At 39.6% G+C, this 15,950-nt stretch overlaps 3 protein-coding genes across 8 annotated transcripts in view; 2 read left to right on the forward strand and 1 right to left on the reverse strand.

Annotated features, from left to right (window-relative positions):
• Positions 1–9,913, forward strand: part of LOC129777350 (excitatory amino acid transporter 3) — a 56,464-nt gene extending 46,551 nt beyond the window's left edge. For 5 of the 6 annotated variants that reach the window (XM_055783587.1, XM_055783584.1, XM_055783583.1 and 2 more), the window contains 5 exons: positions 7,518–7,832; positions 8,019–8,313; positions 8,378–8,512; positions 8,578–8,680; positions 9,192–9,913. In XM_055783587.1, the coding sequence (XP_055639562.1) occupies positions 7,518–7,832; positions 8,019–8,313; positions 8,378–8,512; positions 8,578–8,680; positions 9,192–9,251 (908 nt within the window). In that variant the 3' untranslated portion in view covers positions 9,252–9,913. Of the gene's footprint in view, positions 1–7,517; positions 7,833–8,018; positions 8,314–8,377; positions 8,513–8,577; positions 8,681–8,814; positions 8,870–9,191 lie in introns of all 6 variants that reach the window. The other variant, XM_055783588.1, reaches the window with a different exon arrangement.
• LOC129777364 (60S ribosomal protein L9) overlaps positions 1–15,950 on the forward strand; it is a 432,239-nt gene that overhangs the window by 398,277 nt on the left and 18,012 nt on the right. The window lies entirely within an intron of this gene.
• Positions 13,623–14,427, reverse strand: LOC129777363 (rRNA-processing protein FCF1 homolog). The gene is made up of 2 exons (XM_055783603.1): positions 14,312–14,427; positions 13,623–14,251 (listed from the first exon to the last, which is right to left on the reverse strand). The coding sequence occupies exons 1-2, from the start codon at positions 14,312–14,314 to the stop codon at positions 13,640–13,642; spliced, it is 615 nt and encodes a 204-aa protein (XP_055639578.1). The 5' UTR covers positions 14,315–14,427; the 3' UTR covers positions 13,623–13,639.

Below are 15,950 nucleotides of genomic sequence, written 5' to 3' on the forward strand. Positions count from 1 at the left end.
TACGATCTGGCCTTCTTCCAAGTGTGGAGGTTCTTCTCTAGAAGAATTGTGTTGGTCGTGCTGTTTTTGCTGACATTGTTTAAGTTTTATGACATTTTCGTCATACAGTTTGTCGCGAGCTTGAATCATTTCACGTATATCCAACGGTCTCTCTTCGTCGTCTCGGATTCCGTAAAATAACTCTCTCGGTTTCAGATTGGTTGATGAATGTATTGCCTTGTTGTACATAGAGCAAGCGAGAAGAAACATTTCTTTTACAGATAAATCACGGTATGAAGGTCGGTTGCAGCGGTAAATTTCACTGATAGTTGAATGGAATCGTTCAACTATTCCATTTACTTCGCTTCTGTTGCTAGGTGTGAAATATTGCTGAATACCCAAGTCGGACAGCATGCCTCTCATTTCGATCGACTTTAGGGCTGGTTCGTTATCGGAAACAATTAATTTAGGGGTACCGTGTAGGGAGAAATACTTTATTATGCCTTTCCTCACATCCGGTGTTGTTCTAGATTTAATTTGGATCAAAGTACCAAGTCGTGAAAATTTGTTGACTATTGATAGAAAAATACATGGTTGGGAAATAAATATGTCTAGATGGATTATGTCAAGGGGTTTTTGGGGAATTGGTGTTTCGCCTAAATGAATTTTGTACGGTTTCCTTTCGTATTTCTGCTGGTTGCAGGTATCGCAGAGGACAATGTATTTCCGAATTTTGAATTTCATTCTGGGAAAGTAGAACTTTCGTAATATTTCTGAATGATTTTCTCTTATTCCTCTGTGAGAAGTCTGGTGTGTTTCCTCTTTAACGCGGTCTTGTTCTTGCTCGTCTCTTATATCGATTAAGAGTTTTTGAGATAGTTTTATCTTAAAGGTTTTACATCTGCTAAAATATGTCTTATACACATGTTGGACAATTCCCATTATCTGTTCTGGACAATGAAGACAATTTTGGCGATTCGGGTTCATGTATTCTCTAAATATTCTAAGCAGGATAGGCACTCCGAAAATGGTTTTTGTAATTACTCGTCTGTGTATTCGGGGAAATATTTCTGTGTACTCTTCTGATTCAATCTCTCCAAGTTTCAGGATAATTTGATTATGAAAGAAATTAATAGGAAGCTCCGTGCATGGAATAAATTCCGAATGATCGGTATTTGCAGAATGGACGGAGGCTTCTTCTTCTGATTCCTCGTTCATATTAATTTGTGCAGGAATGCGGGACAAAGCATCAGCTACGGCATTCTGTTTGCCGGGCCGATGTTTGATTTCGAAGTCGAACTCAGCTAGTTGCAATCTCCACTTTACTAGTCTTGAATTCGGTGTCTTCAAACTTAATGCATACGTGAGTGGTTGGTGGTCCGTATAAAGTGTGAACCTGCGCCCAAACAAGTACGGTCGAAAATGTTTTGCTGCCCAAACTATGGCTAGCAATTCCTTTTCGATGGCGGAATAGTTTTCCTCCGTCTTTTTTAATGTGCGCGAAGCGTATGCTATTGGTCTATCGTTTCCGATAGTACCCTGTGAGAGTACGGCGCCGATAGCGTAGTTGCTGGCATCCGTGGTTAAAATGAAGGACTTTTCAAAGTCCGGATACTGTAACACAACACTGTGTACGAGCAAAGTTTTACAAAATTCGAACGTTTTAATAAATTCCGCGGTATGTTCGATTTTTTCACCCTTACGTAACTGAGCCGTAAGAGGTTTCGTGATTTTCGCAAAGTCACGAATAAATTTTCTATAATATCCTAAAATTCCTAGGAAGCCTTTAAGTTCCTTTGGATTTTTAGGTAAAGGCCAATTTTTAATAGCCTTAATTTTGTCGGGATTAGGGCAAACTCCCTCATTAGTTATTATGTGGCCCAGGAAAGCCACTTCCTTTCGCAAAAATTCACTTTTGTCAAGTTGAATTTTAAGGTTAACATCCTCTAATGCAGTGAAAATCTTTTTCAGCTTTTCGATATGCTCTTGTAGAGAGGTGGAAAATACGATGATGTCGTCCATATAAACTAGACAACATACACCTATCAAATCACGAAGGACGTGATCCATTACGCGCTGAAAAGTTGCTGGCGCATTTTTCAGACCGAATGGCATCCTCACATATTCATATAACCCATGTTCTACAGAAAACGCGGTTTTTGGAATGTCCTTTGGGTGGACCTCGATTTGGTGGAAGCCCGAGGCCAAATCAAGGGTACTGAAATATTGGCAACGACCTAGTTTGTCTAGGATTTCAGTTATATTTGGTAACGGATATTGGTCGCCTACTGTGTTTTCATTCAGCTTCCGATAATCTACAACAAGTCGCCACTTTTGTTTTCCAGAAGCGTCCGCCTTCTTTGGTACGATCCATATGGGTGAGCACCAGGGGGATGTACTAGGACGAATAATTCCTTGGGCGAGCATGTCATTTATTTGCCTTTTGACTTCCGCTTTATGGCAGAAGGGATATCGATAACTTTTTGAGAAAATAGGCAGATCGTCTTGGGTCACTATTTTGTGTTTTATCACATTAGTGAAAGAGAGATCTTCGCCTTCTATGAAGAAAATGTTTTTATGTTGAGAGATCAATTTTATCAATTCGGCTTTCTCTTCCTGATTCAAATGGTCGAGACGTAACTGGTCTGAAAAGTTTATACAAGGAGAGTTATTTTTACGATGAGAAGGACAAATTTCTTCGAAATTATTAATTTCGGCATTAATTTGTGATGTGTAATTACTGTTTACACTTACTTTTCTGGTTTCAGAAGAGTTGTTTATTAAAGGCATTTGAGCATGATAGTTATCTGCTTTATAAATTCCTGAAGGTACGAAAACATTAGGGGCTATTTCGACATCATAATCGAGATAGAAATCCCCTGATTCAAAAGGCACTGGTATTGTGCGTGTTAGCGATTCACCTTCTTGAAAGTGAAGCTCAGAAATGTTCGGAAATTTTTTTCGCATTGGAATCTTGAGGTCTCCTATTTTTTAAGTATTTGTAGAAGCATTTATGATGGCTCCCAAAGATCTGAGTGACTCATAACCTATAAGTCCGTGAAAATATTCATGAAAGTTCAATAGATGGAACCTTTGATTAGGCAACTTACTACTTCTATCAAAGAAAAAGAAGGGGTTCCAATCAACGTATTCATCGGTACGATGGATTCCATTGATATTTTTCACAAAACTGGAGGATCCAGTTTTTCGACAAATTTTTGGAACAAATTTTGGACTTATATAATTTTTGTTGGCTCCTGTGTCTACGAGGAGTCTGAGTGGTCCATATTTAGAATCTATTTCGATGAATGGTAGAAAATTATTTGTTAAATTGGATTTCCCGGATCCGTTAGAATCTGAAAATTCAGATTATCAATATTCTGTGCTTGATCGTCGACGGTGTTATTTAATGCTTCGCATTCTTCTTGATAATCGTTCTGATATTCTTCAGAAGGACAGCTTTCTTCATAATTCTCATGGAAATGTATCAGTCTTTTGTTCATGGCGGAGGCTGGCTCTGCTTTTATAGCAAGAATATTTCTGTTTGGGGTATTTTGAAACGTCCTGGGTTGAAACGGTTGGTTGGGAATAGGCCTTGGCTGAAAGGGTGGTTGTGTTTGAAATTTATCTCTCCTTCTCTTGGCCGCGTTTATCTGTCCAAGGGCGGACTGATAGGCCTGTAGAAGGGTTTGGGGATTCGATGTACGTGTGAGGGCTGCGAATGGTTCATGAAGCCCATCAATGAAGGCATTGCAAATCATGAGCTCATAATTGCTCATGATAACTTTTAAGCAAGGTCTCATTTCGTCGTTCAAAGAGACCTTTGTGTTAATTTCCCCTAATAATTCTTGGCATTTATAATAATAATGGGTGACATCTAGTGACCCTTGTTTTAAATATTGTATATTCGACAAGAGAGTAGAGAGATCAGTTTTATCTCCGAATCTCTCTTTTAATGTGTTTTTTATGTGTTCCCAGACTACGGGAGTTTGGGCACTAGAGAGTGCTGCGTCCGCTTTGCCAGTGATCTGGTCTCGGATAATGCCTACCCTTAATGGTAGTACAACGTCCACCTGATCTCTGGGGATCGCCTGTTTACAAAAATCTAGTTTTTGCTCAACGGAGTTGAGCCACGTCACGAGACATTTCTCGTCTCCGTCATATTTGGGTACTGATTTTATTAAATCAGGAACTCTGAATTTATTGAATGTTTCTTCTGCCGGTTGCTGACGCACCTGGTGTACAACAGAATCACTACTTCTAGCGGCTTGCAACTCCGCTATCACCTTAGCTTGGCGTTCTAACGCCTTGGTCAATTTGTCAATTTTACTATTTAATTCCTCGCTCATGTTTCTAGTGAGGTGCATTCACTATGTTTGAAAATTAAAATTGAACACGATTTCCACTTGTTTAAAATGAAAATTATTGTTCGTAAAATGTGCACGATTTTCACTCGTGATCCCTGGTTTGTATTAAAAGTTTTACACACTTTTCACTTATTTAAAAATTAAAGTTTACTTACAATTGTCCTTTGCGCGAGGACTGACTTCTGCCGGGTGTGTTGGTAAGTTGTTGATGTTCCCTCAACAACACTGTAAAAAGCACAACACTACACTCGCGGAGTTGATCCTGCGCGCAATCCTACCGACTGCGCCAGTTATTTGTTCATAGGCGTTCGGAGCCTTTTTAAAAAACTAAACTACTATTTAGACCGACTGTCACACGCGACGATCACCACTAGACTAACTTTATTTTTTCCAACAAACAATTCAACACTTAGACTCTACTTAATTCTACACCTATCTAGCTGTGGGAACTGCTGATGGACAACATTCCTCGCCGGTCGGGTGTATCATTCCGTCCTGTGTGTTGCGGCGCATGTTGGAGGTGTCGGGTTGCGTGGGTTAAATGTGCAAGTCGTCAAGTGGTGACGACTGCACGTCAGCTGACTCTATAACTTATATATATATATATATATATATATATATATATATATATATATATATATATATATATATATATATAAATGGATTTCTGTCTGTCTGTCTGATTCTTATGGACTCTGAAACTACTGAACCGATCGACATGAAAATTGGTATGTAGGGGTTTTTGGGGCCGGGGAAGGTTTTCGTGATAGTTTGAGACCCCTCCCCTCTCTCTAAGGGGGGCTGCCATACAAATTAAACACAAATTTCTACATTACTCGAGAGTTAACCAAGCAAATGAAACGAAGTTTGGCATGTGGAGGTTTAGGGTGCAATAAATGATTCTATGGTGGTTAGACTCTCTACCCCCCTCCCTAAGGGGGGGCTGCCATACAAATGAAACACAAATTTCTGCATTACTCGAAAATTAATCAAGCAAATGAAACCACATTAGGCATATTGAGGTTATAGGGTGCAATAAATGTTTCTATGGTAGTTAGACTCTCCACCCCCCTCTCCAAGGGGGGGCTGCCATTCAAATGAAAAATAAATTTCTGCACTACTCGCCATACAAATGAAACACAAATTTCTACATTACTCGAGAATTCATCAAGCAAATTCAACCAAATTAGGCATCTGGAGGTTTTAGGGTGCAATAAATGATTCTATGGTAGTAAGATACTCCTACCCCTCTCTAAGGGGGGGTTGCCATGGAAATAAAACACAAATTTCTACATTACTCAAGAATTAATCAAGCAAATCAAACCAAATTCGACATGTGGAGGTTTTAGGGTGCAATTAATGTTTCTATGGTGGTTAGACACTCCACCCCCCCCCCCCCTCTTTTAGGGTGGGCTCTCAGACAAATGAAAAACAAGGTTCTGTATAACTCGAAAACTAGTCAAGCTAATGGAGCCGAATTCGGCATGTGAAAGGAAACGTAAATGTTTGAAGGTATTGATAACAAAGAACAAATTTTGGACGGGACGATGTTTATCGGGTCAGCTAGTTTACATATATAAGTTTGAAAATTGCAATGTCAAAAGACAAACCAATACTGAGTCTTGTCCGCCACAAAGCCGATACGTTCCCGACCAGGCCCTTGCAGTCAAATGGTCCAAATAACAAATAAGAGAAAAAAATTTAAAAATATAAATGGTCCACTCAATCGTTCAACGAAAACTTCGTTAGGTTCAATATTCAATGAAAAAAAAATAAAACAAAAAAGACTGCATGCAACTGTTCACATAAATTATCCGTTCGTATAAAATTTCGTCAGTTGAAATGTTAGTCATAAAGTATAAAAGGCCATTCAGCTGTTAGGAAAACATGTCTTTCACGTGTGAAATACAGCACGTTTAATATGTCTTGGCATCGAGTTGAAAACATTTATTTCTTTTCAAATACAACGAATTTTGTGAAGCACATGTCAAGAAATGGGGTGTTTTAATTCATTTGCGTTTCTAGTGTTATAACTATGAAAGTCACTTTCAACTCGATCACACAAATATCGAGGTAGAAAACCGTTTATTACTTTAAAAATGAACACAATAGTTAAATAAACAAATCTTTACTTCACGGATAACCATTGCAAAGTCTCCAGGATCAAATATGAGGGAGTGCACATATTAATTCTATTATTAGTCGCATTATTTTATTCTGCAAGCGCTGTAATAGCAATATTAATGTTCCATTGGCTAGAAATAGAATGGAAGAACAAAAGTTTGAATTAGGAGAGATGATTGATTTGTATGGCTGTATTTTGCTGCAAATAGTTAAATCGTTTTTCAATCGGCATAACACTCCATACTTGTTGGCAATTTTCTTGATGACATTGTCAATGTGAGTGTGGAACTTAATCTTTTAACGTCATGGAACCCCTATTATCCGCAAGTGGATGATCCGCGGTGTGGATTATCCGCGAAAGCAAGCTCCACATTAAATCCATAGAATTTGTCAGTGAATAATAGGGTCATGCACTTTTGTGCTCCCGTGGCCGAGTGGTTAGCGTCACAACTAACATGCCGGGTGTTCGGGTTCGATTCCCGTTCTGGTCGGGGGAATTTTTCGTCAAAGAAATTGCCTCCGTCTTGCACTGTGGTCACGCGTATTCTAGAGCTTGCCACTCAGAATGCATTCAAGGCGTGTTATTTGGCATAGAAATCTCAACTAAGTACTAATAAAAATGACGCAAGTAATACTACGTTGAGACGGCGAAGTTCCTCTAGGAACGTTAGTGCCATTGAAGAAGAAGAAGAACTTTTGTTTTGGTTATGGCTTCCACATTATCTGACCACTGATGTACACGAGTGGGTAGATGGATAGTTTAATGACTTCTGTATTGAACAACTATTGTTTTCATGCTGAAATATCTTTTTTCGTGTTTAGAACTCATTTGTTGTCCTTTATAGCGTTATCCGTGATTTTCGTTATTCGCGGTGAGCTAGCCAGACTATTCTGCGGATAATCGGGATTCTACTGTATTTCCGTATTTTTTTAAGAGAATCTGATAAAACGCATAAATTTGGTGAGCAATTTTGTTTGTGCAATTTTTATAGAACACACCTTTTACATGAGATGTGAAAATCGTTATTTCACTTCCATTTCTTACAGTTCCTCTCCAGCAGTACTCAATCAAGTCGGAATTCACCGAGGGTACCAATGTGCTCGGTCTTGTCATGTTCAGCATAGTATTGGGTGCATGTATCGGTAAAATGCGGGAAGCCGGGCGACCCCTGCAGGCCGTATTCGAATCGCTAAGCGAAGCAATGATGATCATCACCTCATGGGTTATCTGGATATCACCGATCGGTGTGTTCTTCCTGGTGGCCGCCAAACTGCTCGAGATGGCATCGTTCACCGAGGTACTCGGACAGCTCGGCTGGTACTTTATAACGGTTATGTTGGGACTGGTGTTGCACGGATTCGGTAAGTGCCAGTAGAAGCTATATTTCTTTTCATAACTTCATAACTAGCTTTATAAACTTCATTCGTATGGTCAACTAAGATTGTGAAGTTAGTGTTGTGTAAAGAAAAGATACAATTTACAAAAACAAATGCGATGAAAATATCATCATCAACAAACACATGAACTGAAGAAATAATCCTCTTCAGGCACAATATCGGTAATTTTCTTCATTGCAACCCGGAAGATCTCGTTCCCCTATATTGCTCAAATGAGTCAAGTGCTGGCCACTGCCTTCGGAACTGGATCCAGCTCGGCTACCATGCCGATCACGATCCGATGCTTGGATAACATGGGCATTGATCCACGTGTAACCCGATTCGTTATACCGGTTGGAGCCACCATCAACATGGACGGAACTGCTCTGTACGAAGCCGTTGCCGCCCTCTTCATAGCGCAACTGCGACAAATTCCACTTTCGTTCGGTCACATAGTCGCTGTAAGGTGAGAGGTTTTCAACAATACACTTTACATGATGTAGATTTACTGAAGTAACTTTTGTTCTCAGTGTAACTGCCACTGCTGCATCAATCGGTGCCGCAGGTATCCCGCAGGCCGGTTTAATTACCATGGTCATGGTATTGGATACCGTTGGGTTGCCAGCTGAAGATGTGACGATCATTATCGCCGTTGATTGGCTACTGTAAGTTGTTCCGATCTCCTGCTCTAATTCATCAGAATATATCTATATCTTTTTTAACATTATAGTGACCGATTCCGCACGACCATCAACGTCATGTGTGACGCTCTGGGAACGATACTCGTGAACGCTCTTTCGAAGAACGACTTATCATCGGTTCCGATTGAGATGGTAAGTGTTATCTATTTTCATTAAGACTCTCCAAACTGCTGCGTTGTGTTAAGAATATGATGGTGGTGGTGGAAGCTGTTGACTTCAATCTAAAGAAATGTGCTATATCCAATGCTCTCCTGAAATCATTTCAGCGCACATATTAAAATGGACCATTCGAAACTTTATATAATCATATATAGTTATTAGGTAATTATTGGTTTGGTGTGATTTAAGAGAACCTTGTATTCCAAACTTAATCGCTAACCTAACGCTAACAAAAAAAAAGTCGACACTGAACGATTCGATATGCCAAATTTCCGATAAATTTGTCTAAGGATGATGCTCCTAAATTTCTAAAGCTCTTATGTGTGACATGAAAATAACTCTAATAATGTTTCGTCGAATGCGACAACAACTAAAATTGATCATTAAGAACTGTAACAATGAAATGCATACTAACTCGATTGGCTTTGATGATGCAGCTCATGTTAACTCATGAAAGTAAACCATTCTTTTTTCCTTGTTCCAGCACGACGCCGAACCGCACGAGTTGGTCGAGCTCCGACAAGATTGCAATGAAAAAGAGTGAAGACATCCCCCCATCGAATGTACCATGTCAACCGAGATCCGAATTACTCTTGAATTTCCCATTTTAGTATTCACCGTAAGGGTTAGCGTATCAAATCGAAGAAGACACAAATAATCTCCGTACCTCTCATCCCGAGATACGAATGTGTTTTGGGCACTCATGATCATCTAGCGTCGAATGTTATCATGAGCGGAGTGAACAACAACATGCTGCCGAAAGTGATGATACATGGGAAATCATTTTCCCCTAAGGGGATTCGAATGTGAAGAATGACGAAACAAAACTCGCTCCTTGTCTCCTGTCTCTACCTGTCTGTCTCAGTAACATCGCCTCGTTTGTTAGATATAGCCAATAGTGAGTGAAGAACACGAGCCATTATTAACAAATGACTTGTAATCCAACGTGTGTTAATGTGTGGTTTTGCATCCCCCAATCTATCCGCATAATATCAAATGAAAATCCAATCAACTTTGGAGCGACTTCACAGAGCTTGCACCGGTGCTAAACTCGACGAAGACTTCTCAAGCGCGGAAAGCCAATAGAAACTCAATGAATTTGTCGTATACTAGAAATACAAGTAGTTTGTACAAGCTTAAGTCTAACATTGATGTTAATATTAACTGTATATTTTAAAATACTTACAAATATACTTTGATAATTTACATTTCGTATGTTTCATTATTTATTCTCTTTTACTTTCCACACTATGAAGAAACACATTCATCCTACACATCATAAAACACAATAATTTGAAAATGTTCACGTTGGAAAAATTGATTGATGAACACAAGCCGATAAGTTCCATAACATGATAAATGATATAACCGTAGCCAAACGATCGAAAATAGACGTATTACCACAATAGATGTACATAATAAATGTTACATGGATGGCAATGACTGTTGAAAATAAAATTATTATTCTTTTAAGCCGTGCGTATTTTTCAATATTCACATCCACAATAGTTGCCGAAGCGTATCCGTAACGTTTTCGTGAAACAATTCGCAACAAAATCAACGATTCGTGGGTAAGCAACCGGTGAGCGCTGCACTAGAAGGTGTTACAGGAAAACCTGTTTTTGTACGAGGGATAGGGACCGCAAAAAAAAGTCACAGGAAGGTTGTGTCCGAGACACGTCCGCATAGTTGACGTAAGATTCCATTAGGTAATCTGTGTTGCATGCATATTTTGGATATGTTTGAAGAATTACATCGTTAAACTTTATGATAATGATTTGATAATCCTGAAAAGGGCCGTTTTGTTTGGCTGTTGGGTATTGTTTGTTCACTCCACCAGTGTTTACAACCGAGTGATAATGACAGAAAGATAGTGATCAGTCGGATGGTGCGTATCACGATAGAAGATGCCTGGAATAAGATATGATGAAAGCCGCCTTCTGTGGCCCTGAACGAGATGGCTCCTGTGTTCTGTATGGATGGAATGGTGCGTCAGAAAAAAAACTCGCCAATGTAATACAATATAATTATCATTATTGAACGCAATTATCAATTTTTCTCACCAGAAAAACTTACTGTTTCTTTATTATGGAAAAGATCATTTTCATTACCGGTAAGTATCGGTAAGTTTCTTCGATTTTCCATAGATGACGTAGCTTGATTCTTATTCCAGTAAATCAAATTTCCAGACATTCGTTGGAAATCTACTGTCATTGGGTGTCTTTTTCAGTATGCGTCAAAAAGTTATAGCGTAAACAACATAGTTTTTTGCCGCTTCGAATATGTCGAATTTCGTACCAACGAGAGTGATTTTGCGGGGAATGTTACTTCATTACTTCAATATGAAGAAAAAAACTGCGGAAAGTCATCGCATTTTGGTGGAAGTTTGGAAGACGAAGAACGTTCCGGATCGCCAAAAAAGTTTGAAGATGAAGAATTGGAGGCTTTATTCGATCAAGATCCGTCACAAACGCAACAAGAACTTGCAGATATACTTGAAGTAGCATATCAAACCATATCAGATCGTTTAAAAGCAATGGGAATTATCCGAAAGATAGGACATTGGGTGCCATATGAATTGAAGCCACGAGACGTCGAATGCAATTTTTTCACGTGCGAACAACTGCTCCAACGACATAAACGAAAGAGTTTTTTGCATCGAATCGTTACTGGCGATGAAAAGTGGGTCCATTACGACAATCCTAAACGTCGGGCAACGTATCAATACCCCGGCCATGCATCAACATCGACGGCCGCGCAGAATATTCACGGCCAGAAGTTTATGCTGTCTTTTTGGTGGGACCAGCTGAGTGTGATGTATTATGAGCTGCTAAAACCGAATGAAACCATTACGGAGGACTTCTACCGATGATAATTGATGCGTTTGAGCCGTGTACTGAAGGAAAAATGGCCACAATACGAGCAAAGACACTATAAAGTTATTTTACAGCACGACAATGCTCAGCCGCATGTCGAGAAACCGGTCCGAACATACTTAGAAACGCTGAAATGGGATGTCCTATTCCACCCGCCGTATTCTCCAGGCATTGCTCCGTCCAATTACTGCCTTTTTCGATTAATGCAACATGGCCTGATTGACCAGCAATTCTCCAATTTTGATGAAGTCAAAAATTGGATCGATTCGTGGTTAGCCGACAAACCGGCCGATTATTTGCGCAAAGGGATTCGTGAATTGCCACAAAGATGGGAAAAAATTGTGACTAGCTATGGGCAATACTTTGAATATTAAATTGGTAACCATTTTTGCAGAATAAAGCATTAATTTTTGAGAAAAAAAAACCAAGAATCTTACCGGTACTTCTATTAATTTTTACTTTCTGAGTGTTTATTCAACCCATTCCCATTTTCGCTTCAAAACCCAACGGAACACAATATTGCATCAATGCGAAATTCAATTGGACCAACAGCACCTAATACGATATGTAGAGCATATGGGAAATCACTTTTTTGAATATTCTTTCACTTTTCCAGTTTTTCTCATCGTATGAACAAATGGACGCAACAAAACAGACAGCTTAGACAGGACGATCCGTTCTCGATTGGTTCTTATTTATGAAAATTGGAATAAATCGTTTCATATTTTGATCCATTTTAACACAACCGCTATCATATATGGCTGTTTTTTCAATCCAGTTACGTCGTTTTGTCTTGCAAATATAAACACAATACATCTACAAAAAGCAAGGACGCATTCTTCCTGTCAGTGGGACACAAACCAGGTGTCGGTTTTACCCTGACTGAAGGTGTCGGTGTTACCCCGAATGGGCTCGAAATTTCAAAACATTGTTTTCTACATCGATAATTAACAAAACCACCTATCGTCTCACAAAACCCACTGAACAATGATCTAAGATGAATTAGGCTCACAGAAGTATCGAATTTTCCAACTAAAACTCCTGAATTCCATTAGCGAAATTTTACACGGACTAACTGCTGTTTGCTGACCGGTCCTGTTGTGTTGTTTGTGAAGTGACTTCCGCAGCTGTAGGGTGAATCGGAACGTAAAAAGTGACAAGTGTGTACAGGGGACATCGGAAAGTTTGCAAAAAATGTCTTCTAATTGGAAAAATCAGGAGGTGTCGGGTATACCCTGATTTCTCCTACCGAAATTTCTAGAAGAGGAAAACAAGCGTTCAGAGTCCAATGATGTTGGGCGTACAGTACGAAGAGCATCGAATACCATTGCCATGTATTTGCCTCTGATGCCCTCTGTACGAAAACATGTCTGAGGATTTTCATCAATCCGTTTATAGACGTTGATACATTTGATTGCTGCAATCGTTAAGTTTTCCCTTGACGCTCAATAGATGCTGCATCTTCCAGTGGGTTTTTTTCCTCCTTTTATCCAGCTACTGAACCAATACCATTATCGTAAAATTTAATCAAATCACGAACGATTTAAAATGCCTGCTTGTTCAATGCAGTCCGTGAAGCTTGATAGAAGACGCTGAAGTCATCATTAGTTGTGCCACGATCACGAGCAGAATACAGCTATTCTAGCATAAATTTCAATCCGACATCAGTTTCATGAAGGGTGCAGTTCTTCCGGCATAGCAGTTCAACAGCGACCAGAACTGGTTCCAGGGCATCGAGTATCGAGATCGAGCAGCTATTTTTGAATAGAAGGTCGGAGGTCGTAGAATCGGTGCAACACTGCCAGTTGGATTTATCGAACTTATTTAGATTCTAGAGTAATATTTCAAAGCGGCATAAAAGCGAATATTATTTATGGTATAAAAATTAAAGTTACCGAAGTAACCGGTTATCGATTGTAAAATTACCGGTAATTCGGTAAAGGGAACCGACCCGGTATTATCGGTAAAAGCGGTTAACAATCCCTAATGACAGGCATTTCGGACCGTAACCATCATTTTATGATCTAATATAAACAAAATTATGAGAAAATCAAGTTTATTTTTTAGCCATCGGTTCGAATGCATCCGGCATTCGTTCGATCACATATCGATTGAGTGCCACATTCATAATCGGTACTCCCGGGATTTTTCTGATTCTTCGTTTCAAATCTTTATCGTTCGTGGCTACGATGTAGCACTTATGCTGGGTAACTCGCTGTACTAGACAGTCGTCCGCATAAGTTCCCCGATGCATGCACTTGATCCGCTCGAATCTGGAATCCTTGATGATTCTTAACGCCAGTTTGTATTTTTGCCCTAACTTTTCCAATTCACCCACAACGCAATCCGTAACGTACGGGATACACTTCGCGTACAAACAGTCCATCATGGTTTTGATTATATCCAGTTTGTTTTTAATGCTGAAGTTGATGAAATTGGTATCGACTAGAATGTGATAGGGCGGTCCAAGCTGTGTGTTGTACTGGAAGAACATTGCCGAGCTGACCTGTGGCTTCTCCATCAGTTTGAGCTCGGGTTCGTCGGTTTTTTTCTTCTTTTTCGGCGCATCCCGATCCTCAGTCTTTAGCCGATTATCTGTGGTTTTAATCATTCGTTTCAGCTGTGCCGAGCGCTGCGACTGCAGCCGCTTGAGTTGGACTTTTTTACCCTGAAAAATAATTACACACAATTAAACTGTTTAGGAATAATATTTTATTTGAGATCTCACCATATTTATACACTGCCTGTTATATTTAATAAACAATGAGAATTAACGAAGAACGGCAACATACACAACATCACATGTTTCAGACGTTTCAGATACCTCTCAATGACAATTATTTATTTACCTGATGCACAAAAAAAAACATCGCTTTATAGCATGCAGGGGGTATCCTAATTTGAGGTTCGACAGAATGCAACTTTCAGTGTATATTTTGGCAAAGATGCTACAATTATCGAGGCGTACACTGTTTGTCCAAGGTCAAATGTCAAATTCTTCAATTATCAGCAGTGGCAAACAATGTCAAACATCGAACATGGAAAAGATTTGACCGAATTATTTAAGGTAACCTAACCATGTACCGATCCGATCGGCCTGGGTTCAATCCCAGCTGGCGTCGTTGGGATTTTCTGAGGCGAAAAATCTCTGGTTACGTCTTCCTTCGGAGCGGAAGTAAAAGAAGTTGGCCCGGCTCATGAGTTGTTGAGTCTGATAGGTAGGAACAGGTGGAGTCGCCTCCCTGATGTCGGTGATTGGCACTAAAGTGGCGGAAATAGGCCGACGAAAAATAAGCGAAGATAAAAAAAAAAAAAAAAACCATGTACCGACAGGTTCGAAGAACAGACTGAGCAAATATTTTAGGCATCCAATAACCAAATATTTGCTTGTCCTGTTTTATGACTAATAAATGATCAAATTTGATCTGTCAAAAAGAGTCAAACAGTTTTTTTTATTAATTCGTTTATTTTTGCAGGCTCAGTTACTTAAGTTTAAAGGAGCCGAATTCTTAAATATAATTTTAAAACTATATATACAAACAATTTCCTTACATATTTGTTGTGGAATCAATGGATCTGAGCACTCCATAAAAATTCATCACAATGAATAAAATATTATATTATATGAAACTATCAAAAAATCGAAAAATCCGAGAAAAACGGAGAAATCAGCATTGTAAATACATCAAAGTAGAGTAAACTTTTTTTCCTACCGAAATGTGACTAACAGAGACATCAAAACTTTTTTCCGGCCGATAGTTTGGTCGGGTTGGGTTGCTAGTGCGTGCACCGAACCAGCTAAACAGTCCGGTAGGTCAAGGGTGCGCGCACTAGCCAACTGTCGACCAAATTATCTCGAAAGACTGTATTTAATTTGTGTTTGACAACAGAGAAGAGAACGGAGAAGAAAAATCAAAGAGATTTCGAGAGCATTGGGTGTTTCCCGTTCTCAGTGATTCGCACGGCACGTATGTCGGATGTCAAAATTGAGAGCGAATTGAACTATCGGCCGATAAACAATCGTCGTGTGTGCGTGGGTAAAAGCTAGCCAGTACTGATTAAACAGACGGTGGATAGTTGGCCGACAAAACAGTTTGAATGCCCATACGCTGAAATTAATGCCCAGTTTGGAAGCCCATCAAACTTTTTTATCGGTCGATACTGAATCGGTGTAGTGTGCGCATATGCATATCGCTCCATACTAATTAAGTCATTCGACCAATCTATCGACCGACAAATGTCTGCAGTCTGCGGGGGCTCTAAGTGTAAAATTGCCATAAACAAAGTTGAACAGGGCTTGTCAACAAAAAAGCCTGGAAGAGCTTCAACGCTCATCGGCACAACCCCCGTGGTTGCTCACCCAAGCT

This window comes from Toxorhynchites rutilus, chromosome 3 (assembly GCF_029784135.1).
Source record: "Toxorhynchites rutilus septentrionalis strain SRP chromosome 3, ASM2978413v1, whole genome shotgun sequence".
NCBI classification, from domain to species: Eukaryota; Metazoa; Arthropoda; class Insecta; order Diptera; family Culicidae; genus Toxorhynchites; species Toxorhynchites rutilus.